Source organism: Ascidia mentula, chromosome 7 (assembly GCF_947561715.1).
Source record: "Ascidia mentula chromosome 7, kaAscMent1.1, whole genome shotgun sequence".
In the NCBI taxonomy this organism is placed as follows: domain Eukaryota; kingdom Metazoa; phylum Chordata; class Ascidiacea; order Phlebobranchia; family Ascidiidae; genus Ascidia; species Ascidia mentula.
The window spans coordinates 12,444,267-12,470,067 of record NC_138572.1 but is presented as its reverse complement, the minus strand read 5'-3'; the positions used below and the strand labels follow the sequence as shown (position 1 = coordinate 12,470,067).

General features: G+C 36.4%; 3 protein-coding genes across 3 annotated transcripts; all 3 read right to left on the bottom strand.

Moving 5' to 3' along the window:
- Nucleotides 1-1,712: 1,712 nt before the first annotated feature.
- Nucleotides 1,713-4,939, bottom strand: LOC145908966 (uncharacterized). Its single transcript, XM_082996284.1, has 6 exons — nucleotides 4,857-4,939; nucleotides 4,436-4,533; nucleotides 3,708-3,956; nucleotides 3,210-3,495; nucleotides 2,879-3,020; nucleotides 1,713-2,677 (listed from the first exon to the last, which is right to left on the bottom strand). The coding sequence occupies exons 1-6, from the start codon at nucleotides 4,912-4,914 to the stop codon at nucleotides 2,410-2,412; spliced, it is 1,101 nt and encodes a 366-aa protein (XP_082852410.1). The 5' UTR covers nucleotides 4,915-4,939; the 3' UTR covers nucleotides 1,713-2,409.
- A 2,466-nt stretch (nucleotides 4,940-7,405) lies between these two features.
- LOC145909598 (uncharacterized) lies at nucleotides 7,406-10,130 on the bottom strand. Its single transcript, XM_082996973.1, has 6 exons — nucleotides 10,050-10,130; nucleotides 9,623-9,726; nucleotides 8,730-8,978; nucleotides 8,243-8,528; nucleotides 7,874-8,015; nucleotides 7,406-7,673 (listed from the first exon to the last, which is right to left on the bottom strand). The coding sequence occupies exons 1-6, from the start codon at nucleotides 10,105-10,107 to the stop codon at nucleotides 7,406-7,408; spliced, it is 1,107 nt and encodes a 368-aa protein (XP_082853099.1). The 5' UTR covers nucleotides 10,108-10,130.
- A 5,033-nt stretch (nucleotides 10,131-15,163) lies between these two features.
- Nucleotides 15,164-20,663, bottom strand: LOC145908634 (uncharacterized). The gene is made up of 14 exons (XM_082995951.1): nucleotides 20,050-20,663; nucleotides 19,786-19,946; nucleotides 19,078-19,234; nucleotides 18,691-18,881; nucleotides 18,397-18,547; nucleotides 18,260-18,311; nucleotides 17,866-18,031; nucleotides 17,537-17,712; nucleotides 17,186-17,357; nucleotides 17,036-17,106; nucleotides 16,451-16,637; nucleotides 16,284-16,385; nucleotides 15,883-15,985; nucleotides 15,164-15,708 (listed from the first exon to the last, which is right to left on the bottom strand). Exons 1-14 carry the CDS (start codon nucleotides 20,093-20,095, stop codon nucleotides 15,566-15,568), a joined length of 1,878 nt encoding a protein of 625 aa, XP_082852077.1. The 5' UTR covers nucleotides 20,096-20,663; the 3' UTR covers nucleotides 15,164-15,565.
- Between the last annotated feature and the right edge of the window lie 5,138 nt (nucleotides 20,664-25,801).

Here is a 25,801-nt window from a genome sequence, read left to right as displayed (position 1 = left end):
AGATGAGGCCCATTGATTTGTTATGGGTAACGACAAGTGGTATTCGAGTTGACTTCGTCCGTCACTTAATATGTTGGTTTCTGTTGCTCAACTTTTGTTTATTTGCATTTGTGCCTGCATTTTGCGTTGCTTTTATATGCACACGATGCAATGTGTTCAAATAAAAACGAATCAGTATTTTTGATCAGTCAAAAAAATGGATTTTAGTCATTCGATTATTAAAAGATATTATAACAAAAACGTTTATCATTCCCATATAAAAGTAAGTTATTTTTTTGTGAAAGTACGTATCATACCTTTATGATACTGTATTGTATTTGTTAAAAAAAAACTTAGCTGCGCTTTAATTTCTTTTCTGGTAAGTATTTTATGGGAAAGCGAATGGAGAAATAAAAAAATTTTTTTAAATATAAGTTTTGCTTGGCGTAGAGGAAGTTCAAAGAGTACAGAAGGAATTTGCGTTTGGAATGAACCTTTTTGATTTGAAAATGAAAATCATAAAAAGTATATGGATTACATTTCGTTGATAAATTAACGAAATAAAATTACAAATTTTATGAACTGTCAAAATATTCTTTCAGATTGCAGTAGTTTTGATGGACACTCAGGGAGTTTTGACAAGCATAGTTCAGGATAATCTGATTCAGTGTTGTTTTCTCGTTGTACACTTTTAAGCTCCTATCAGATTTACAATTTGAAAAAGATTTTTTTGAAAAATCTCTCCAAAGAAAAAAGTTTTGTTCGAAAATCTTCATGATCTGTCCAAGGTTGCCCACAGCCACATTTAACGATCAACTTTTTTAATAATTTGTATCTTTGGATTGGTGTTTCGGATTTGTATCGAGCGCTGCTTGAAGATTGCTCGGAAAGTTTTCTTACATGCTTTACGGTTTGTGTCATTTTTTATTCACCTAATTTTTCATCTTTGATCATGGAAGTTATTTAACATATAGATTATAATACAGTTTTCAAATTAATGAGATTTAGCATTCATGTTATTAATTATTTTAAAAACAAAATGTAAAGAACTTATTCATAAAAAAAATTACCTAATCAAAACAGTTACAAGACATCTAATTCTTAATGATTTGTGTAGAGGAGGGTTGTTGGCTTCACTTAATGGCAAATGGAGGGTCTGTGATTCGTTTTTTCACAAAACAAACCTACACCTTTTTCTGCTTTTTTGGCCAAAATGATGGACAACAGAGGGTCTAAATGCCCCCGGGGAAGCAGTTAAAGTAGTTATCTCGAATATAATTTTGACTTCTGGGTGTGGTGACTTGAGACTATCATGCGCGGCAGTAACGCGAAGGACTTGTTGTGTGAAGAACTTTTGTTTTCTTTTACGTTTTTAAAAAAGACATATATACCCTACTGGTTTTAAGCAGGTCCTGCAAGCCTTGAGAAAGATGAACGTTACACTTAGTACCGGGACTCTTTCAAACATAAAAAATATAGAAAACGTAGATCGACAGAAATCACAGTGAACTTGAGTATGAAATGTTTGTTTTCTGTGCGTGTAGACTCCTTTAATGTATTTGGATACAATTTAAACGATTTATTTTCAGACTTGCAGCCACAACGCCGCACATTCTTCTTAAAGCGCTCTGCAAGAAACAATATTTGTCCATAGTGTGGTACATATGTTGTCCAACTAAACAGGACTATGGCAAACCAATGATTCAGGCAAATGTAATTTACAGCACTCCAGCGTTATCGCTTCGTTTTTTGTACGAAAATGGGGTTGCATTATACAAACAATTAACAAAATTTTGCTCACAAATGACGCCACGATGGAAGTGGATCGCTGCAGCGAGAACACAGACCTTGTATAAGATTTTACATAAGTGGCGTTTGGGGCAAACCATAGAATAAAGTAATCAAAACTCTTTACGTCACGCATGAACCGCTTTACGACAAATGAAAATACATTGGCTTAAAATGCAATGTAGTAGTTTTTGCTCTAAAATAATGTATTGGTTTTTATGAAATACAACTAATTTCGTCCTTCATCTTTCAAAAAATATGGACGGTTTAAATACAAAGCGCTATAATATACTTTTTACCCGTGCGTTTTAATTAAAAATCGTGTCTGTTTTTGTACGTGAATAACAGGAGTTTTGATGAGAATTTGCACATTAATATTCAACTTCTTTGGTATGTGCTTTTAATGAACCTGTTTGACATTGTACGTACCAACTTTGCGTTAATTCCTTTGTAGAGACATTTTAGATAAAATAAAACCCATCAGGTTAAGGGATGATGTAACACGGCCATTAACAGAAATTTTGATTTATATGAAATATTCGCAAACAAAAAATTCCATATGTACATGACCGTCCGTTCAACCTTTCATTTGAAGAAATAAATTGTCATCAAATAATCAATACAGAAAACGTAATTTACATTCTAGTAAGCTATTCTTCGCTCACAAAGCGCCGAGAAAAGGCTTGTACAGTAATAACTAGCCATTTGGTAGCCATTGGTGAACTTGTGCATGTAACTGCAATCTTGTCTTCCCCTGTAATTATTTGGTTCACCAGGTACGAAGTCTGTGTTTGCTTTTGTTGCCTTCACTTGATCAACATAATACCATTCTCCTTCAACAAACATGGCAGTCAACCCAATCCAAATGTTGTAACGCGTATTAGCGGGGAAGAAGTTTTCCACGATATATCTGATGGCAAATAAAATTGTGTGTTAGATAACCGCATTTCCAGTATAAATTAAACGTACAAAAAACTAAAATCATAATTATTACCTTGCATAAACTTTTCCTCATATAAAATTTCTGCAAAGAATCTAATTTTGTAGTTCTTTGCATAATTTAAAGTAAAACTTTAAAAGCCAGACATTTAAGGTTATGTTTTTAACTCACTTTCTGGTGTCCTTCGATCGAAGTCCAACCGCCGCCAGATCACCTCCCTTGCTCTTACAGAACTTTCTGGAATCGTTGAAATTATTTCCGGATCGTTTCACCAAGTATTCGTAACCATTATATATTGGAACCCATCCAATGTCTGAAATAAATATAAATACATTTGTAGTAATTGGTTATATTGATATAAACAAGCGTATTTTGTATAGTCAGCTGCAGACACTATTGTCGGCTAATTAGCTCACAAGATCGTTGTAAGTCGCACAATGGCCCTGTTTGCAACTGACTATAAAAAAAGATTACTGGCTCTATTAGACATATTCTAGTTTACCTTTCTGAAGTTTATTGATATTACGCTCGGCTGCTGCCACTTTTGTCTTTGGAGCGTTTGCATCTTTCTGTAATCTGTAAGTTGTGTTGGACAAGGATGTGTTAACGTTTTTAAGGCGGTTGTTGAGCTTCTGCGTAGCTTGTTCTAATGATTGGTTAAGGGAAGTTAGAGTTTGTTTCAATGTTGAAACATCATTGGATTGTTTGTCGAAGAGAGAGTTGATCTGCCCTTGTAATTTTGTGTTGTTTTTCGATTGGGAATCAGCTCGGCCGATCAATGAACTGACCTGAAATACAGTTCATTAATGCATTTTCGTGTCAATATAAACATAACCTATACCCAAGAATCCCTGATTGGTTCCTCACGCTTACATTTACTTAAATTGCCATTAAACAATAGTTACCAAATTTAAGCAAAATTTAAGCAAGCAACCTCACAAATATGTTTTGCATGAACGCTTGTAAGTTAGTACCGCGCTTTTATAGTAATTATACCTACCGCAGTTTTAACAGAATTCAGTTGATTGCTTGAATTTTTCAGCGCTCTCTTCAATTTTGTTAATTCGCTGCCATGTGTGTTTGTTTTGCTGCTTGTGTCTTGTGAGTTTAAGATTTGTTTCAATTCATTGATGGACGATTCCACTTTTTCAAGCTCGTTTCCTTGTGTGAGAAGAGATTGGTTGACGAACATAATTTGGAAACTTGTTTTGGGTTCGTCGTTTGGTTTCGGAGGTTTCTGGTTCTTCAGCTTTAAAAAGAAAAAAATAGTTGATTATCTTTTTTTTGTCAGCAAATGAGTAAAAATAATACAAACAATTCATTTGCTAGCTTCGACATCGTAAATGCTCAATTATTGCATTTTATTTTCATATTCACTTCGCTAATTTTATAAATTTCCACTGAGATCAAAATTTAATTTGCGATGTGAACATAAAAATAAAGTTGTTTTTTTGTATTTTCCATTTAGATGATTTTTTGCTATAAATACACGTAATTATGTGAATTGAACAGAATAAAGGAAAGGCTGTCGCAGAGACGTGACGTCACCATATAAAATATCATGCAAACAAATGCTGGGAAAAAGGGGAGTTCGTCACGTATTAGCGTGTGCTTGCAGTGGCGGAATTTTTTAGGCTGATTTATGTAATATTCAAATTACTGCAGCATTACAAAGCAAAACTGTACAGTTCCAATATTTGAAGTTGAAATTAGCAAACAAAAACATACCAATGCAACGACTGCAAATCCAACTAATGCTACAAGAAACACAAACGTCGTCGCAATTTTCCATCTCTTAACCCCTTCCACGTCACTCTTGCTGCGACCTTTGCAGAACACAGAATGATATCTCAACGATCGCATATTTTATAAAAGCAAAATATGTTCTCGAAAAAACAAATGAAAAATGTACCAATCGCACCAAAACAATGTGTAAATTTGCACAGAATTGATTGCATCGATTGCCCATTCTACAGCTTTAGCAGTGACTAAATTCGTGGTTCTTATTTAATGTTTTACAAAACAACCTAATAAAATATGCGAATCTTTAAATGTGTTTAACAACAAAGATTATGAAGTCTTATTATTTAAAGCTCGGTTTCAGAAAGTCTACATTCAAGTAGTTACGATTTGCTTACATAATATTTACCGCGGTCATCAGGAATTCTCCGGTGTTTTTCGTTGAATTCATCTGTTTGTCCTGTCATGGTTGTTTTAGCTTAAATACGATCTGTGCAAAAAAAAAATTTTGATAACCTTTCTAAAGTTAATACGATTTTAATTTTTAAACTTTTATATTACGAAATGTTGCGCCGAAATATCTGATTTTTGTTGTTTCCAACTACGTAGGAACAAAGAAAACACGTTCCCCGATAACAATTTGTTTCCTGCTTTGTCGCATTGTTCTACTGCAAACGTATACCCGATTTGTCTTGAATCGTACTTCGTGTTTAATGTTCAAAGTTATTCATTAGAGTCACGTGGTTTCCGATGTCACCAGACTGTTTGACGTCACTTAATTGAACTTTCCGTAGCTGCGATTCGTTGATGTGTGAGGCGTGACGATTGTTTGTGAAGAAATAGTGATTTTTGTGAAATAATTTTCGCGGTTTTTGCTCAGAGAGCATTTGCATGTTGCTCCAACCTACTATATTTTTAGCAAGTGTGTCGATAAATGGCTAAATTAGTCCCCAGTTTGCAGAGTGACACAATATTACAAAAGTTTTCGTTGCAACAAAGACGAAATTCTGCCGAAAATCTTCTTGGCCACAAATACAAGTCTGGTTTGCAAGACGTGACATTAGTGACACTTCCGTTACGTCATCCTGTCACGAAACCGCCTTTGCCAAGTTGAAGGAAAGACAGAGCAATGCAACCATGCAAAGAGATTCTGCAAATTTTGAGCCAATTTATTTCTCCAATAACGGAATTCGTAACTAATGTAAAATTCAAAAAAAAATCACGCGCTTACCAATTACAAATTTACAAACATGGTAACCTTCTAGTATTAAAAGAACATAAAATACGTCTTTTTTACCCTTTTTGCACAAATAACATAGTTAGCGTCACTATACGTTTTTGATTACATGCAAAGCCAACAACGTCAGAAATAATAAATGCTTTTGATTTATTTTTATGATCGTCAGTTTGTCGTCTCTTTGGAGACGGAACATTGGATTAAGAACCGCATGCGCCGCAAGAGACGCGTTGTCGACCTCTGATTTAATGATTTCTTTGACCAGTTGGAAAATATTCCTTGTCAATCACTGTTACATGACGAATGGTGCAAAAAGATTGTCGTATATGGAATGACCAAACAAAATTTAGGTCATATCAGTGCGAATCATTAGTAACACTAAATACCTAGGGAAACACCACCAACGAGACGCTAGTCGACAAAACTTTTTTTCCAGTTGACAAAATTTGAACGCTCATAACTTTGCCGTTTCTTAATAGATCTCGATGATTTTTGCACAAGTTGCATGGAATGGCATGTAGTTTCAAAAAATGTAAAAAAAATAAAAATTTCCAACGATTTATGGAACGGATATTAATGTATATTGTCATAAATCGGTCATAACTACTTTTATCGAACCGCGGCCACGACTATTCATACACCGTTGGAAACTACATTAAAAACCCTTTCCAACCATACCAAACTTGTCTAATTATTGCATCTGAAAGAACGCCTACTGATCGAATACAGTTGGTGTAACTTGCAATAACTTGGAAGTATTTTTGTAGTTTGTAAATTTGTAATTTGTAAGTGCATATTTTTTTTTTTTAATTTTATTTTAGTTACGAATTCCGTTATTGGAGAAATAAATTGGTGCAACATTTGCAGAATCACTTTGCATGGTTGAATTGCTCTGTCCCTTCAACCTGGTAAAGGCGGTTTGTCACTAATGTCATGTCTTGCAAACCAGACTTGTATTTGTGGCCAAGAAGATTTTCGGCAGAATTTTGTCTTTGTTGCAATGAAAACGTTAGAATTTTATAATTTTTTTATATTTACATGCCATTCCATGCAACTTGTGCAAAAATCATCGAGATCTATTAAGAAACGGCAAAGTTATAAGCGTTGAAAATTTTGTCGACTGGAAAAAAAGTTTTGTCGACCAGCGTCTCGTTGGTGGAAACACCACATTATAACTTGTTTCAATCCAAATACTTAGTTGTCAACAGAGGATTTAGAACGAAGGAAAATGCAAGCAATCGTGACTAGTTGACGTCAAAAAGTAATTTGCGACGCGGATGAAGATAATCATGAACCGAACGTGACCACATAATTTCGTCCTTTATCTTTCAAAAGATATGGACGGTTTAAATACAACGCGCTATAATATACTTTTTACCTGTGCGTTTTAATTAAAAATCGTGTCTGTTTTTGTACGTGAATAACAGGAGTTTTGATGAGAATTTGCACATTATTATTCAACTTCTTTGGTATATGCTTTTAATGAACCTGTTTGACATTGTACGTACCAACTTTGCGTTAATTCCTTTGTAGAGACATTTTAGATGAAATAAAACCCATCAGGTTAAGGGATGATGTAACACGGCCATTAACAGAAATTTTGATTTATTTGAAATATTCGCAAACAAAAAACTCCATATGTACATGACCGTCCGTTCAACCTTCCATTTGAAGAAATAAATTGTCATCAAATAATCAATACAGAAAACGTAATTTACATTCTAGTAAGCTATTCTTCGCTCACAAAGCGCCGAAAAAAGGCTTGTACAGTAATAACTAGCCATTTGGTAGCCATTGGTGAACTTGTGCATGTAACTGCAATCTTGTCTTCCCCTGTAATTATTTGGTTCACCAGGTACGAAGTCTGTGTTTGCTTTTGTTGCCTTCACTTGATCAACATAATACCATTCCCCTTCAACAAACATGGCAGTCAACCCAATCCAAATGTTGTAACGCGTATTAGAGGCGAAGAAGTTTTCCGCGATATATCTGATGGCAAATAAAATTGTGTGTTAGATAACCGCATTTCCCGGACAAATTTAAGTACAAAAAACTAAAATCATAATTATTACCTTGCATAAACTTTTCCTCATATAAAATTTCTGCAAAGAATCTAATTTTGTAGTTCTTTGCATAATTTAAAGTAAAACTTTAAAAGCCAGACATTCAAGGTTATGTTTTTAACTCACTTTCTGGTGTCTTTCGATCGAAGTCCAACCGCCGCCAGATCACCTCCCTTGCTCTTACAGAACTTTCTGGAATCGTTGAAATTATTTCCGGATTGTTTCACCAAGTATTCGTAACCATTAAATACTGGAACCCATCCAATGTCTGAAATAAATATAAATACATTTGTAGCAATTGGTTAGATTGATATAAACAAGCGTATTTTGTATAGTCAGCTGCAGACAGTATTGTCGGCTTATTAGCTGACAAGATCGTTGTAAGTCGCACCATATCTGCAATAGCCGGTAAGACTTTTAGGTCGAAACTATGGCCCTGTTTGCAACTGACTATAAAAAAAGATTATTGGCTCTATTAGACATATATCAGTTTACCTTTCTGAAGTTTATTGATATTAAGCTCGGCTGCTGCCACTTTTGTCTTTAGAGCATTTGCATCTTTCTGTAATCTGTAATTTGTGTTGGACAATGATGTGTTGAAGTTTTTAAGGCGGTTGTTGAGCTTCTGCGTAGCCTGTTCTAATGATTGGTTAAGGGAAGTTAGAGTTTGTTTCAATGTTGAAACATCATTGGATTGTTTGTCGAAGAGAGAGTTAATCTGCCCTTGTATTTTTGTGTTGTTTTTCGATTGGGAATCAGCTCGGCCGATCAATGAACTGACCTGAAATACAGTTCATTAATGCATTTTCGTGTCAATATAAACATAACCTATACAAAAGAATCCCTGATTGGTTCCTCACACTAACATTTACTTAAATTGCTATTAAACAATAGTTACCAAATTTAAGCAAGCAACCTCACAAATATGTTTTGCATGAACGCTTGTAAGTTAGTACCGCGCTTTTATAGTAATTATACTTACCGCAGTTTTAACAAAATTCAGTTGATTGCTTGCATTTTTCAGCGCTCCCTTCAATTTTGTTAATTCGCTTCCATGTGTGTTTGTTTTGCTGCTTGTGTCTTGTGAGTTTAAGATTTGTTTTGATTCATTGATGGACGATTCCACTTTTTCAAGCTCGTTTCCTTGTGTGAGAAGTGATTGGTTGACTGACATAATTTGGAAACTTGTTTTGGGTTCCTCGTTTGGTTTCGGAGGTTTCTGGTTCTTCAGCTTTAAAAAGGAAAAAATAGTTGATTATCTTTTTTTGTCAGCAAATGAGTAAAAATAATACAAACAATTCATTTGCTAGCTTCGACATCGTAAATGCTCAATTATTGCATTTTATTTTCATATTCACAATTCTCTAATTTTAGTCATAAATTTCCACTGAGATCAAAATTTAATTTGCGATGTGAACACAAAAATAAAGTTTTTTTTTTGTTTTTTTCCATTTAGATGAGTTTTGCTATAAATACACGTAATTATGTGAATTGAACAGAATAAAGGAAAGGCTGTCGCAGAGACGTGACGTCACCATATAAAATATCATGCAAACAAATGCTGGGAAAAAGGGGAGTTCGTCACGTATTAGCGTGTGCTTGCAGTGGCGGAATTTTTTAGGCTGATTTATATAATATTCAAATTACTGCAGCATTACAAAGCAAAACTGTACAGTTCCAATATTTGAAGTTGAAATGCAATCAGACGTTTTTGTCATGCAGGAAAATGTAAAAAACATAAACTGAAGGTTTTGTAAAATTAAGGTTCACAAGTTGAAGTAATAAGGTAGCAAACCATTAAATACCGTACATACAGAATTAGTTGTAAAGCCAAATTAACAGTTATAATTAAATCATTAGCAAACAAAAACATACCAATGCAACGACTGCGACACCAAATCCAACTAATGCTACAAGAAACACAAATGTCGTCGCAATTTTCCATCTCTTAACCGCTTCCACGTCACTCTTGCTACGACCTTTGCAGAACACATAATGAAATCTCAACGATCGCATATTTTATAAAAGCAAAATATGTTCTCGAAAAAACAAATGAAAAATGTACCAATCGCACCAAAACAATGTGTAAATTTGCACAGAATTGATTGCATCGATTGGCCATTCTACAGCTTTAGCAGTGACTAAATTCGTGGTTCTTATTTAATGTTTTACAAAACAACCTAATAAAATATGCGAGTCTTTAAATGTGTTTAACAACAAAGATTATGAAGCCTTATTATTTAAAGCTCGGTTTCAGAAAGTCTACATTCAAGTAGTTACGATTTGCTTACATAATATTTACCGCGGTCATCAGGAATTCTCCGGTGTTTTTCGTTGAATTCATCTGTTTGTCCTGTCATGGTTGTTTTAGCTTAAATACGATCTGTGCAAAAAAAAAATTTTGATAACCTTTCTGAAGTTAATACGATTTTAATTTTTAAACTTTTATATTACGAAATGTTGCGCTCCAAACCTACTATAGTTTTAGCAAGTGTGTCGATAAATGGCCAAATTAGTCCCCAGTTTGCAGAGTGACACAATATTACAAAAGTTTTCGTTGCAACAAAGACGAAATTCTGCCGAAAATCTTCTTGGCCGCAAATACAAGTCTGGTTTGCAAGACGTGACATTAGTGACACTTCCGTTACGTCATCCTGTCACGAAACCGCCTTTGCCAAGTTGAAGGAAAGGCAGAGCAATGCAACCATGCAAAGAGATTCTGCAAATTTTGAGCCAATTTATTTCTCCAATAACGGAATTCGTAACTAATATAAAATTCAAAAAAAAATCACGCGCTTACCAATTACAAATTTACAAACTACAAAAATACTTTCCAGCAAGTTAAACCAACTGTGCTAGCTTAATCGTTCAATGCCGACATTTCGACCGTTGTTGTAGCAAGACTGAAACATAGTAACCTTCTAGTATTAAAAGAACATAAAATACGTCTTTTTTACCCTTTTTGCACAAATAACATAGTTAGCGTCACTATACGTTTTTGATTACATGCAAAGCCAACAACGTCAGAAATAATAAATGCTTTTGATTTATTTTTATGATCGTCAGTTTGTCGTCTCTTTGGAGACGGAACATTGGATTAAGAACCGCATGCGCCTCAAGAGACGCGTTGTCGACCTCTGATTTAATGATTTCTTTGACCAGTTAGAGAATATTCCTTGTCAATCACTGTTACATGACGAATGGTGCAAAAAGATTGTCGTATGTGGAATGACTAAACAAAATTTAGGTCATATCACTGCGAATCATTAGTAACACTAAATACCTAGGGAAACACCACCAACGAGACGCTAGTCGACAAAACTTTTTTTCCAGTTGACAAAATTTGAACGCTCATAACTTTGTCGTTTCTTAATAGATCTCGATGATTTTTGCACAGGTTGCATGGAATGGCATGTAGTTTCAAAAAATGTAAAAAAAATAAAAAATTCTAACGATTTATGGAACGGATATTAATGTATATTGTCATAAATCGGTCATAACTACTTTTATCGAACCGCGGCCACGACTATTCATACACCGTTGGAAACTACATTAAAAACCCTTTCCAACCATACCAAACTTGTCTAATTATTGCATCTGAAAGAACGCCTACTGATCGAATACAGTTGGTGTAACTTGCAATAACTTGGAACTATTTTTGTAGTTTGTATATTTGTAATTTGTAGGTGCATATTTTTTTTTTAATTTTATTTTAGTTACGAATTCCGTTATTGGAGAAATAAATTGGTGCAACATTTGCAGAATCTCTTTGCATGGTTGAATTGCTCTGTCCCTTCAACCTGGTAAAGGCGGTTTGTCACTAATGTCATGTCTTGCAAACCAGACTTGTATTTGTGGCCAAGAAGATTTTCGGCAGAATTTTGTCTTTGTTGCAACGAAAACGTTAGAATTTTATAATTTTTTTATATTTACATGTCATTCCATGCAACTTGTGCAAAAATCATCGAGATATATTAAGAAACGGCAAAGTTATAAGCGTTGAAAATTTTGTCGACTGGAAAAAAAGTTTTGTCGACCAGCGTCTCGTTGGTGGAAACACCACTTTATAACTTGTTTCAATCCAAATACTTAGTTGTCAACAGAGGATTTAGAACGAAAGAAAATGCAAGCAATCGTGAGTACTTGACGTCAAAAAGTAATTTGCGACGCGGATGAAGATAATCATGAACCGAACGTGACCACTTTTTTGACAAAACCGATGTTAAATTCATTCGTGGTCGACACGGAATAAAAGCTGAATTACTTCGTGGCAGAACTTGTTAAACGGAAGTGTTTTGTGGCAACCCTCGCACACAGACGATAAAGTCAACGTAGCGATGGCAACTTCTACATACATTGCTTTCAAATTTTGTGCGACAAAGCCTAGTTTAACTGCCCAAAATTTGTTCGAAGCAAAACGTGTTTCGATAAAAGGTTCAGTAAATATAATAAATATTTCGGTAAATGTGTTTCATTTTTTTCGACACTTTTTTCTGAATCTGATTTTCATAGAATATGCGTGATGCCAAGACCTAAACAATGGAAACTGGTTAGGATGGCGGAATGTATGCCTGTGTATAACAAGAATTGCGTGTTGCGTCAGAACTGTTTGTTGACTTTGCATTGATTTTTTGAATTTTCGAAAATAAAAGTATACTTGTCAATGATTTTTTAACCTTAAACCATAATATTTTACTCCAATATGCCCAGCATGTCAGGTCACAGTCATTTATCTAAGCTACCGTCCAAGAATTTACTTACGTATAGACAGAGTCGTATTAAGTGTGAAAGATGATGAGAACAGTAGCGCATTTTCTTGTAAGCTAAAACTGGTGTTGTGCCATGTAAACTGTGAACCTCTATCGGAGGTAACTTGAGATGGAACGCCATACTGACAAACCAAGGGTGACTGAGCGTGCGTTCAAGTTTCCTTGGAATACAAACCAAATATACGAACGGGACAATGCAACAACATTTGCGTTCACTTTATGTGCCAGGCGTCGGTTGTAAAATCTGACAGGGCAATTATAAAACTACTCCTTTAGAACAAAGTGTTAGAAAATGCTGCACGTTTCTGCGGGTCGCAGATGCTTGCTAGAGAGGACCAAAGGCTTCGAATTCTATTAATTTCCTGCTCCAAAACCGCAATCCGAGGCCGTGGCACAAACTGGTTGCACGTGGTCTTTTTGCGTTTTCAAGCGAAAGATTAAAGTCAGGTAAATTTAATTCCAAATTAGTTGCGAAGTTTTACCGTGCATTTCTATATAAATTGAGGACAACATTTTAGCGGCCAAAAAAGAATTAATGATACGAAAGCCAACTCTTGCTGACCCGCGATCGTTGTAGAACGTTTAATGAAAGTGGCGTCGAGCAACGCTGCAATCGACTCGATGACCCAAAATATAAATTTGCGATTTTTCGAAAACGTATTTGTTCACATTGGCTACAAGACCATTTACTGCAAGTCGTTGAAAGTGTGAGCAGTAAAGTTTTGATGAGGAACTCTTTAAAATTCTTGAGTACCGTTTTTTAAACCGAAAGACATGCAAAGAAATGGCTGTCATGAGAATGTTGTATTTTGCAACTGCCACCTCATGGTCTCCGCGCACCATACCAAGTTATGATAAAAAATTTTGCTGCCACGAAACGAGCATTAAAGTCTATTATCGTGGCAACATTCAAACAGCATGGTAAACAAAGCGTTAGTGATAAATCCACGATACTATACTTACTTATTGTGCTGGTCTTGCAGCAACGCTGACACCCCATAATACTATTATGTTTTATCAATAGATATTTAGCGCAGCAAAAATTGTGCTTTGGTTTGACCTGACCTCGGGTTTGTTCAGACCAAAACGTCGATTATTTGAAGGAAACAACAGTGTTTGAAACAGTTGTTTGAAATAGATAAGTGTAAATCAATCAATATTTAATTGTAAAGTTAGTGAAATATTTTTAAACAAAACTACAAAAAGACAGTAGCAACTGGCCACAGGCATGTCAAAATATCGGGTCAAGACACTGCACTGGAAAAAGGGTAAAAATATATGCTGGAATTACTTCTGTTTGAAGCCGTATGTGTCTGGATAAGTTCAAAGGTTCAAGTTATTGTGGTGTTTTTAAAAATGAGTAATCTTTCATAACTTTCGGAATTGTGTGGCCATCATTTATGCTCTACGACGTATTTTGGACTTTCACTTTTATTTTTAAACCTATGTTCAACATGGGATTTATTTCTGGTTTCTAAACGCAACTTGACGTTTTACAAATTTATTTTATTTGGTGACCGGATGGAATTGACAAATCTGTAAAAACTTTTAATTCATTCAGGAACAATGTGAGGTTTAACAAAACAATAAAATTTCTGTTTCCAAAAGTGCGACCTCTATAAGGAGTCGATAAATTTTAAACCAGAGATATGTTTGCATTGCAATTGGTTATGATAAAAAGTGTTTTATGGGCAATATTATGGCATGAACAAACAAACAAAAAACACACACATGCGATTTAAATATCAGTTTAAAATTTCCTAACAAATAAAATATATTTTGATGCATTTAGGGAAAAAAGTTTGCGAACATAAATTGTTACTGACGCTGCCAGGCATATTTTATTACTGAATACTGCTCTTCTGGCAAACTTTATTTTATTGACCTTTCTCGACGTTTCGGTTGTGATGCAGCAGCCTCCATCAGGAGGTATGAAATGTAAATCAAGCAATGTGGACAATGTTGTGTCACATAAACAAAGAAAAAACGCTGCAATGGAAAAGAAGAAGTAAAAAGAACATAAGAAAGAGCGATCATACCTGCACTATACAATTACGAACATTTTTTACTGTACCACCTATTGGTTGTGCATTTACCAACATTAAAACAACTGTGTTGAGTTCTTTTTTAATTTTTGTGAACAAACTCTGCCATGCCCCTGCAACACTTACATTATTAACTCCATTATAAATCCGCTTTTGGGTAAAAACGCAACTTTAAGGCGCAAGACAGCAGTGCTTGTTACGTTGTCCCTGGCAACGACGCGCTGATATTTCATTGTTCTTTTACCAAATATCGTGTTTTAAAAGCTAAAGTTTTTCGTTATAACTTGCAGTTCAAGTCGGGCTTTTTCTGCAAACAAATATCTGCATTCTGCGCCCCACAACCTATTATCAACGTTCATCCTTGTCAAGAAATGTTAACAGGCTGGACCAAAAGAATAGAAATTATACCCTTTGTCAAATAGTGATTGAAAATTTGCTGGGTATCTAAATTCACGCACATGCACAAGTATTTTGTTGCTGAATTACAGTTCGTTATTTTGGGTAATTAATGAAACCTTTTTATTGGTGGTATGACGTCATTACACAAGCCAACGATGCAAAATCGCCTAAAGAGTAGCCTCAAGCAATTAAACTTTTCCTTAGCCTCGTTTATAGAGTACATCGACGCTATAGCAGCTTTTAAATTGTTTTCGTTCTGAGGCAAGATTTTTGATGCTTGAAATATAGTGTGTGGAATTATTAATAAGCATATTGTGTGGACCAAACTCTAAAACCTCTCAGACACACCATTTCAACCAACTATTTCGTTCCTTCCACTGTTTGAGTTGTTGCCATGCGAATTAAGGGCATTGTACTTAACACTAATTTGTAAAGTGGCTGCGGCCGGTTAATTTTCCTAGGCGGGCCTGATGTGACCATGGGCTGTAGGTTGCCGATCCCATGTTTGAGTCAACAAAAAAGGGTTACAAGGGTATTTTTATGTACAAATAAAACTACTAAACGCAAACATGCAGTTAGTATTTTTTGATGTTATAGCAATCATATTATTCGTTCTTGTTGAAACGACGTTTTAAATATATAATGGTAAATCCCAACACAACAATGAGCAAAAGAACGATGAATCCAACTGCAATGTAAACACCTTCCAAATTCTGGAAACCTTCGCTTTGCATCACTTCTTTTACATCTACATGTAAAGTTAAAAGTGTTTTTTTTTGAATGTTGCTATAACAACTCGAAATTTCGATTGACACTGGAAGGTTTACATCAGTGTAATCGTTGACCCACTCGCCGTGATGGAAATAACAGCAACAACATAAATAAATTGTAACGACTTGATTTAAATATGCAGCACAATTACCAATGCATGCTTTCTTGTTTTTGTCAAGGTAGCGACCTTCGAAGCACGAGCAATAAACTTTTCCATTCATGACCTTGCAGAAATCGGAGCATTCCCCATTATTCTGATCAAAACAAAAAGGTTTTTTAGAAGACAGCGAGTTATAGTCAGATATCTTTCATTAAATATCACAAGGTTGAAATCAGAGCTTCTCAATCACTTTAGCGTTTGATGCACTTCAAAACATTCGTCGCACTTGCAACAAACCAGTGACAAATCCACAACAACGTGTGTTTTCTATATTCATAATTGTCAGTCGGAGAACATTCACTTTTTGTTTGCATCATTTTTCCAGGGCGCAGCAAAGTTTGAGAACCACTAATTTAAATTCTTAAATTTTCTTGGAAAAGATTTCTTTTTACCTTTTCACACAAGTCTTGGGTGGAAACCTGGAAAGGCCCAACGGAGATAACTTCATTTAAGCTTTCTTGTGTGGATCTTCGTTGACGATTTTGTGAGCAATTCTAAAAAAACATATTTATTGGGACTTCACTAAATGACATTTGATACTACGTAAAGATAATCATACCGGTTTTTGACAATCATTATTAATATTGTCACAGAGTTGCACGTAGCAGTGAGCGTACATGGATTGTTGGTTCGCAGTCTTATTCACCCACACGAATGAGCGAAATTTGAAAATTGCGAAAGTCGGCTGGTAATTCCTCATTATCACGATTACATCGTCCGCCTCAGCCTCGCGCACAACTTTGCAACTAAGCCACAAGAAAACAAACTAACAATTTCTAGCATTGAACAAAACTGTTAATTATTTGCTATTAACATGGCAAAAAGCGCCATTTTCTGAACTACAGTCCAGACCACGAGGCAGTTGTGTTTGAGTTAGAGTTGAAGGTTTTTAAGCTCCAGTTGAACACGGATAAAAATGGTGTTCAAGGCAAGTAAGGTACACACAGGTGACTTGTTAAGTGTCTCAGCTGTCAGGTAATTTTGGGCAAATTCGCAAGCAACCGAATTAATGGATTTGCTGGTTGCGGTTTTTAGGTGATTCCCAGCTTTTGATTTTCACGATTTTATGTAAAGTTTTTGCAAGATATGTAATGTAGTGCACTGGATAAGGTATCTTTTCACAGAAAAGTTCAAAAAATGTTACCTTCCTGCAATTAGACTGTAACCTTCACTTATAACACCAGTGCTGTTTCTTGTTACCCAGCAGCTTTTTATCTGCAATTAGGTCAAACAGATTCGGAAATAGTGCAGATATTTTTAACAAATGTAAATGTGATGAAATGCGATCATTTACCTGAAGATCTAACTCTCTGTGAGCCGTTAGTTTCAGCTTTGCGTAGACGTATTCGGGAACAATTACCACCGACTCCGATGTAAGCGGGGTTTGCATTTGCTCATCACCAAACAACCCAAAACCGACCGTAAAGTTTCCAATTCTACGTTGTGAAGCGACAAAGTTTTCCTTTCTGCACAGAGAGTTGTGATGTTAACTTTCATTGAAATAAAAACTTGAAACAGAGAGTAAGAGGAAGAGTCCACATTTCAAAGATGCGAGGACCATGTAACTTTTGATATAGTCCTTTTTTAGGACTATAATTTTCAGCTACGGCTGGCACAGCATAAAACATAAAAACAACGCACTTACACTAATTTGGTCAACACCGATCCAGCGTCGACTTTAATATTTCTGTTTAACATTTCCGACTCGTTGTAGTCACAAGATATCTCCCAGTTAGGACGGTAGGATATCCTACTTACTGCTTGGCTGTTGTGCTTGAAGTTGCGAACTTTGTAAACCAATCTCAACATGTCGCTTGTTTTCTAAGAGAGAAACATCAATTCTACAATTTTCCAGAATTTAGTTCGCTATATGTAATGTACTTAAAATCTGTCAAGAAGGAAGTTTCGTTAATGGCAATTTTACTAAACATTATCTGGGTTGGCAAAATCTGTTGAGAAAATCTAAACAGAAACCTTTTTCGTTGGAGAACATTCGTTGAGATCGAATTGAAAAACCGGATTATTTGCTGGAGCTTTGCAACTCGCCGGAAGAGAACTAAGGTTGGGGGTCGTTTGATTAGAAATATACAAAATATCTTTTCCGCTTGCTCGAAGTAAGTTTAATCCCCGGGAACTGACGCTGAAAAGCATGTTTTTTACTTGTTTGTTTTCAAATATACAAATTGATGTCAAACACAATGTGAAAACGAACTGAAATGATTGTTAAATAGTTCTTTTACCCAATAAAAATATATCAGTAAATTTCGAAACGTGTTTTACGGTAGACGAGCAATTTGATTTTTAGTTTCACGTTTCCTTCAAAAATCTTTTTTGATTTTTGCTGCAAAATCTTTACATAAACACCCACTTCAACTTGACAAAGTTGGTGCATTCCATTTCATTGTACAACTTGCAGTAATCTATAAAGAGAAATTATCATAAATACTGCAAAAATCAACCCGTGTGGGTCGGAGTTGATCAATGTTAAACGTTAAAAATGCAAACCTGAATCGATGTGAATGGTTGGTGAAGGCGACGAAGAAGAATAAGTAAATATTTCCACATTGACTAGTCGGGCTTGAACTGTGGTGACTAGTTCGTTAGTTTGTGAGGAGTTTATTCTGATTCCCGGTAGGAAAGGATCGTCTGATAAAATCTAAACGAAAATTTGTGTGAGGAAAATCGAAAAAAGAGAATGCTTTGAACTAACTACGGGGGGACACAAATTCTCGTTAAAAACTCACGATGCAAAATTTGGTTACCTGATTTTTGAAGCGATTCTGGAGTTTTTTAACTCACATATATGTTGTCTGCTGAGGAACCCTTTAGTCCTGACGACACAGTTACTGTAATGTTGCACCTCACTGGACTTGACAACGTGTAATTGCAAGCAAGTTTCCTCAACAACTTTCCGTTATTTGATGGCAGAACGAGAGTCGTGGGAAGATCATTTATGTTCAACTCCAAGTTGCACGAGGCTTCCTCGGTAGCTAGAAAGCATACAATGTCAGGCTATTCATCGTCATACAGTGTCAGGCTATTTTAACCAGTAGCAGTTTTTAAAAAGCTTTCACAATGCAGGGACGAAAATTAATTTTTATAGAGCAACTTAAAAGGAAAATATTTGTGTGGTCAAAGCGAGCTATTTTAGTTTACCAGTTGTGTGAAGTACTTGCATAAATTTACCTTTTATAAACACAAAATATGAATGGGTAGTAATGCCTCGCAACGTGGGGCAACTCAAAAACATGGAACCGGTATTTGATTTCAGAATTCCTGTCGCACTTCCATCACCAGTAAACTTTCCAAGCAAAGTTCCGTTTTTGTTTCCTCCTTCGTAAACCTACGTCATAATTAAATAAACAGGGCCTCATAAGTACGTACGATTCCTCACTGAACAATCTTGTGAAACGTTTAAACTGTAACACGCAAGCAAAGTTGTGTCTTTTTTAGGATGCCATGGGGGAAGCTCGTGGACCAACGCTTTGAGCAACTTTAGAATAATGAAAACTTGTTTAATGCAAATTGTATTTTATTATCATTTGTATTTAATTACTTCCCTGGTTGAATGTTTGCGTTGATTAATCTGAAGCATTATCATCATTTCTTAGCCTAAGGCAGTGCTTCCCAACCTTTTTCAGTTCGCGACCCACTTTTAATGCAAGTTTTATTGTGCGACCCACAATGAGATATGACCATAAATGTTACGTAATGATAATGCAATAATTTCGTGATCTAATATAAAACTGTAACATTCAGAAATGCTTCGCGACCCACCAGAAATAGCTTCGCGACTCACCAATGGGTCGCGACCCACTGGTTGGGAAGCACTGGCCTAAGGCATTATCATCAAAAATCATCATTGTTGTGAAGGAAGTGATTATTTATGTTTACCGAACAAATGTTGTTGCCGAGCGAGTTGTAATACAAATGTATTGCAGCAAATCCCCTACTTCCAGTACTGTATGCCCTTTCATAACTTGTACACGAGGAGTAGATCCCAAAAGCGTATATGGTTCCACTATAAGCCGAAGGTCGGCACGTGGATGATTCTCCTGTACAAAGTATGACGAATGAAATCTGTAATTTTATTGTAGTTGGGTTTATCCAACGAACACAAATCTTGTCAGTACATTACTCAGTATCTTGTTTAGTCACCTGGCAAAACTTGAAGCCACATACAAAGTAGAAGGACGATTTTCATCTTGGGATTTTTTTGTTAAAAAAAACACAAAGCTGTTGAAGGTGAATGATGAGAAACACTAACTGGTTTGTTGCGGTAACTTGTGTTTGGTTAATTAATGCATGTAAATCATCTGTAAATTGGCAAACTTCGTTGGTTCATATTTTAATAATCAGTCCTTCTGGCATAGTTTTCAACGTAACTTTTCTTGACCGACGTTTTACCTGCTTTTTTCACCAACATAATATTGGTTGATTCTTATTGCATATTGACATATGTGTAAACTACAAAACATTGTAAAGATACAAGGTGCAACCTCATTATGAGTACTCCACTCATTATCAGACGTCGCCATACAGTTACCACGCAATAACATATCACCCGTTTCAACAGCTGTACTCGAATATATTAGTGTTATTTCAGAGAATCATTCCCCATTTTATTGCAACCTGCCCTGCTACTACCATGTTCCACACATGCGTATTTCCTTACGAATAAACACCGCCATAGGTTCCAAATAATGTGGCCATGTAGTAGCGCTAGAGAGCTATTTTGAATTTTTTACAATGAGCAATACACCAATGGGCGATTGGCAGAATTGGTCAAGCTCCCGACCCATATACCAAGATGAAAACCTAATTGGGATTCGTGGCCAGGATATGCTGGGTTTGGATCCCGGTGTGATCAAAAAAATATATTTATATTTACAGCGATGTTTGGTAAAAAATTAAATCACCGGATTTAACTATTTAGTAGACTGGACGATAGAACTAACTTTCCTGTTGAACGGTATCTTGGTTGACTACCGCTTTCAACGAAATTGTTTTTGGTTCTCATTAAGAATTCAATCCTTGCATTTCGTCTTGCAGACTGTTCTCAACATTCTTCCTCGTCAACTTACGTTAAAGCGCGACGACACTACTTATAATGAAAACGCAGCGGGTCACTGCTATACTGCTGATACAGATTTTGTGCAAACTTGAAATGCGTCGGCCTGAGTTACTTTAATACCGGGTTTAGCGTCGCTGCAAAAAATATGTGGAAAAACAAGTTTCTGAACGATATTTGATCGCATGTATTGCTCATTTCTTGCATGTCAAGCATTCATCTAAAATGTTAATAAAGCGCGATGTGCATTTAAGAAATTCTGCGGCAATTCACTTTAACTCGCTTTATTTTCCTTTGGGTTATTAATGTTTAAACTCAAGGTTGTTGCTATTAAGGACGTTGGGAATTACAACCTTTATCGCAGCATCGTTTTTCTAGAACACCAATGTCGTCACCAAGAGAAGGTGTAAAACTAATCGACAAAATTACAATTCAGCTTCCATTTTGTAAATCGCACGGCAGAAATGATCAATCCAAAACAGCAAAGGACAAAGCAATTTGCAAAAAAGTTTCTTCAGAAGAAAACGGCGAATACATGCACTTTTATACAGTGCATCTAAAGTGATTTGCAAACTTTGAAAACTGTAACAGTATTTGGTTTGTTGTGATGAAAGTAAGCATAACGTTACCATATATTTTCTTGTGGAACAAAGTATCATTACCTCTAATTTTTAATTGTAAAAAAACTAATCGCGTGGTATTGTACTTCGTAAACTTTTTGCACCAAATATTCATAAAAACTATAAATAACCCCTTGTACATTCACTGTGTTCCAGGAAACAACTTAGGTATTAAACTACTACAGAATAATAATAAAAAAATTAGTGTTAATATAAACCCTGCAAATATGCATGTCCGTCTGACTTTTGCCGTTGCTTTATCGTATGACGTAAGTTGTATTTTTCCCATGTCTGTGTGCATGCGTTCAAGACCAAATGAAAAACCCAAACTGCCAGCCATGTAGGCCTATGTGTTCAAGGCTCATCGGTTTGACAAACAAGACTCACACTTGATGTGATTTACGGTATGACAATCTTTTTTGTCTAAATTATTTTCGTAAAAATCTTGGAAAAGGGTCCTAGAGTTCGCTTTGGCCATGATTTTTGCAAGATAAAGGCTTTGAGGTAAACTTTGTGTTCAAGTGTTAAGTACAATGCACAGCAATGGAACGTTACGTTAATTCACCTAGTTGACAATTAGGTATTTTGCATACTCCGCCCGGAATCGTTTTTTGGATTGAAATTCCGGACATGGAAAATCTGGACGTCTGGCAACCCTACTATATCACAATGTGCCATTCTTCACGCACCCTCTAATACCGTCTCATATAGCAAAAACAAAAGTAAACACCAGCAATTCCCATTTTTCTACATTTCAGTGGTGCATTTGTTAAGTCATCTACAGTTTAATAAGGGTTGTTACTGGCAGCTTAAAACCTTAATCATATAAATAAATCTAGATTTTAAATTTTATTTTAAGACAAAGACGGCATCGAAACTGCCCTTGAGATCGAAGTGTTGCTACTTTGGTAATTAGCAATTTTTTGCATACGAAACAAACAAAAAAGGTTTCGTGTATGTTTTGCTTGGTGCGAAAAAACTTGTCGTTGGTATGATAGAGGTTGGCAACCTGTTTTATAACAAGCCAATGCTAATATATATTTTTTTAGACTCGCATCACACAAAAGCCTCGCTAAACTCATTTGAAGTTTCAAAGCTAAATGCCATTCTCTCACACACAAAATTTGTCCGCACGAATCAAACTTGTCCGCACGAATTAAACTCCAACTAAATCACATGCGGCGGATACTGTCGAACCAGTGAGACTAAAACAATTCCTGCTCCAAAGCACCCATTCAACCCAGCATAGCAGTTCGATGCTGAACAAAATTTACGGAGTTTGCCTTCGAACCCATAACAACCCACGTTTAGCGGATACTGACGAACCAGTCAGACTAAAAACATTCTTGTACCAATGCACCCACTCAACCTAGCATAGCAGTTCGATGCTGAACAAAATTTACGGAGTTTGCCTTCGAACCCATAACAACCCACGTTTAGCGGATACTGACGAACCAGTCAGACTAAAAACATTCCTGCACCAATATACCCATCCAACCCAGCATAGCAGTTCGATGCTGAAGAAAATTTCCCGAGTTTGCCTTCGAACGGATAACAACCCACGTTTAGCGGATACTGACGAACCACTCAGACTAAAAACATTCTTGCACCAATGCACCCATCCAACCCAGCATAGCAGTTTGGGGCGACAGCCGAAGGAATCGCGTTTACAACGAGATTGTGTGCGCGCACTCCGTTCATAAACTGCATCGCACAAGAATGTATGGAAGTTGTGGATAATCCCTACTATCCCAGGACCATTCGTTGTTTGCCATAACGAGTAATTCTTTTTTCTAAGAACTATGTATTCCCGTTTAAGACAACATAAAACGTCTTGACCAATACCACCAATGACAACAAGTATTTGCAATTTTCGTGAAAAGGTAATTCTACAAGGAACATATATCCAAAGTTTTCGGTTCTACGCCAACTAAAAAATGGAGAAAACTGCACGAAAAGTAGCGGTGACCAAAAATCGTAAACCTTTATCGCAGTGGCGAAATTGACATCACACAAGGCGCTCGTGTCGAAAAAATGCATTGTTTACATAGGAGAAGGCGCGTTATATGGCAGATATCGAATAGTTTCAAACATAGGAGAATCCACAGATTACGTTACTTCAAAGGTCAGGACAAGGTTTAACATCACACAAAAATATGTCACTGTGTCGCCACAAACCAAAGACTTATTTGTCCCTAATTATCGTAAGACCAAAGGGTATAGCAGCAACGACATTACCCTGTACTTTGATAAGACGGGATTGTGCGTTCCTTTTCTCAGTGACATTACATGACGTCATTTTGGATGTACCTCACCTTTGTGTTGACTTTAATTTGATGATTCCAACATTTCTAGTTACAACTATATTGCGAAAAATACATTAGTGGTTGATTGTTGCCAATTAAATAAATCATTTATGATGCGAACTCATAGGCGACGCTAATGTCGGACAAAAACTGGTACTACGACAGAATAACGGTGTTGTGTTGCATAATTAGCTAATTTGGTCGTTTTTTTTTCGGCGAAACAAGTTCACTGACGCCAGGATATGGCACGGGTGTAGAATTTATGTTATGTTTACGCAGAGATAACACAAAACTTAACTATGACTCCAAAAAGCCTCCAACACTGTGTAATTAGTAATTACTGGGTTGTATTAAATTAGTAAAGCATTCGAGTACCCACAACAAAAGATGCAATTTCAATGAAGCGGTTCGAGTTAATCCAATGTTGGCTATGAGACAGTACAAATGTTCAATCGTACGGTGCAGAAACTGTCTGGCTTTACAGCCCAAGCGGTCAATAATATCGACTAACTTTCAGGCGTGTTGACCGGGTAAAAATGTCATAAAACACACGTAGATTACAAAAAAATCATAAGGCTTTGGTCAGTGGAAAATTCCGGTGTTACGAAGCTGATCAAGATGAATTTCTCTCAAGTGCGAGAGCGGGCTTATCAGATTCATAACGCACGAGTATCGTGACTAGGCGAAATAAAGAGTGACGTGCGTTAATGAACGAATGCGGGTTAAACAAACAAAAGCGATAATATACAATTTTCATTATCCTCTACACAAGAGTTTTCTTGCAATAAAGTTCGTGGCCGTTAGGAATCCGTGTTGCTCTTCTGCATTCATCTTCATGAAGGTCTTCGATGATGAGGAAAACATTGTCTGTTGGTTCAAACTCATTCGGATGTAAACAAACAATCGTTTGTGTGTGTGTGTTCGACCAAGTCACCGCTGTGACTTCGCGTGAGTGGTCGATTGTGTGTAATTGTGTACATGGCATGGCTTTCCATATCTCTGAGACGTCGTATATTTGTGTATTGTGTCGCGCGTATGAAATTTTCATTTCTTTGTTGGTCTTGGTCTTGACGATGAAAGGTGGTCGGCGATGAGAGGTGTGGTTTCCTTGACAATGAATGATGGAGTTGATTGATTGAAGGTCTGTCTTCAGATAGCGCCTCCAGTGAACAGCAACGTATGATGATTGAATAGTGTGGTGTTCAGTGCACTCTGATGACGTAATAGCTTGCGTTGGTGTCTTGAGATGAAAGCGTCATGACGTCGTTGTCTTGAAGTCAGCATTGTGACGTAGCGTTGCGATGTGGTCTTGTAGTGTTGTGTCGTCATTTCTTGGCTTTGCTGGTAGTGTTTGTTGTTTGTGGAGCTCATGCTTGGCGTCATCGTGGTGCATTCACGATGCTGTGTTGTAGCTTGCCGTGGTGCGAACCGAAGTGTGTCGTTGTTGCCCGAGGCGGTGTGGAATCGTTGGTGACGTTTAAATGCATTTCGTGATGACGTAATCGTTGTTGAAGACGATACAATCGTATGGATGGTGAGAGTGTCACGTTTTAAAGTTGATGTCACCTCACATTGACGTAATTGCGCGATCAACATTGTCGAGGACTCGTGTGTACGCGTTACACAAAGTTTGAATGTTGTACATCTAAAGTGGAACTTCAGGAACTTCATTTCCATCTTCAGCTTTCAATCTCTCGACGCGGCCAATCGGGGTGAATGTTGCTGACGTCATATCTGTACGAAAACTTACAAAGCGGTACCAGTACAAAACAAAGGCGTTAAAATTGGCGAGAGAGCACAAATCGCATTAATTTGGATACACAAAAAGTTAACAACACTCTTTATGACAATTGCATACTGCGACAAGCCAAAAAGAAGATTACGCGTCAACAGTAACCAGTAATTTCTTCGCA

Bases quoted from the DNA above. Each gene is read 5' to 3' on its own strand.
- LOC145908966 (XM_082996284.1), bottom strand. From the start codon at position 4,914: ATGACAGGACAAACAGATGAATTCAACGAAAAACACCGGAGAATTCCT. The intron at 3,957-4,435 runs GTATGTTTTTGT...TTCTTTTTAAAG, and splicing joins GATTTGCAGTCGTTGCATTG to CTGAAGAACCAGAAACCTCC. The intron at 3,021-3,209 runs GTAAACTAGAAT...TATTTATTTCAG, and splicing joins TATCAATAAACTTCAGAAAG to ACATTGGATGGGTTCCAATA.
- LOC145908634 (XM_082995951.1), bottom strand. From the start codon at position 20,095: ATGAAAATCGTCCTTCTACTTTGTATGTGGCTTCAAGTTTTGCCAG. The intron at 19,947-20,049 runs GTGACTAAACAA...TACTTTGTACAG, and splicing joins GTGGCTTCAAGTTTTGCCAG to GAGAATCATCCACGTGCCGA. The intron at 17,713-17,865 runs GTTTCTGTTTAG...TTTCTCTCTTAG, and splicing joins AATGTTCTCCAACGAAAAAG to AAAACAAGCGACATGTTGAG.
- LOC145909598 (XM_082996973.1), bottom strand. From the start codon at position 10,107: ATGACAGGACAAACAGATGAATTCAACGAAAAACACCGGAGAATTCCT. The intron at 8,979-9,622 runs GTATGTTTTTGT...TCCTTTTTAAAG, and splicing joins GTGTCGCAGTCGTTGCATTG to CTGAAGAACCAGAAACCTCC. The intron at 8,529-8,729 runs GTAAGTATAATT...ACTGTATTTCAG, and splicing joins TGAATTTTGTTAAAACTGCG to GTCAGTTCATTGATCGGCCG.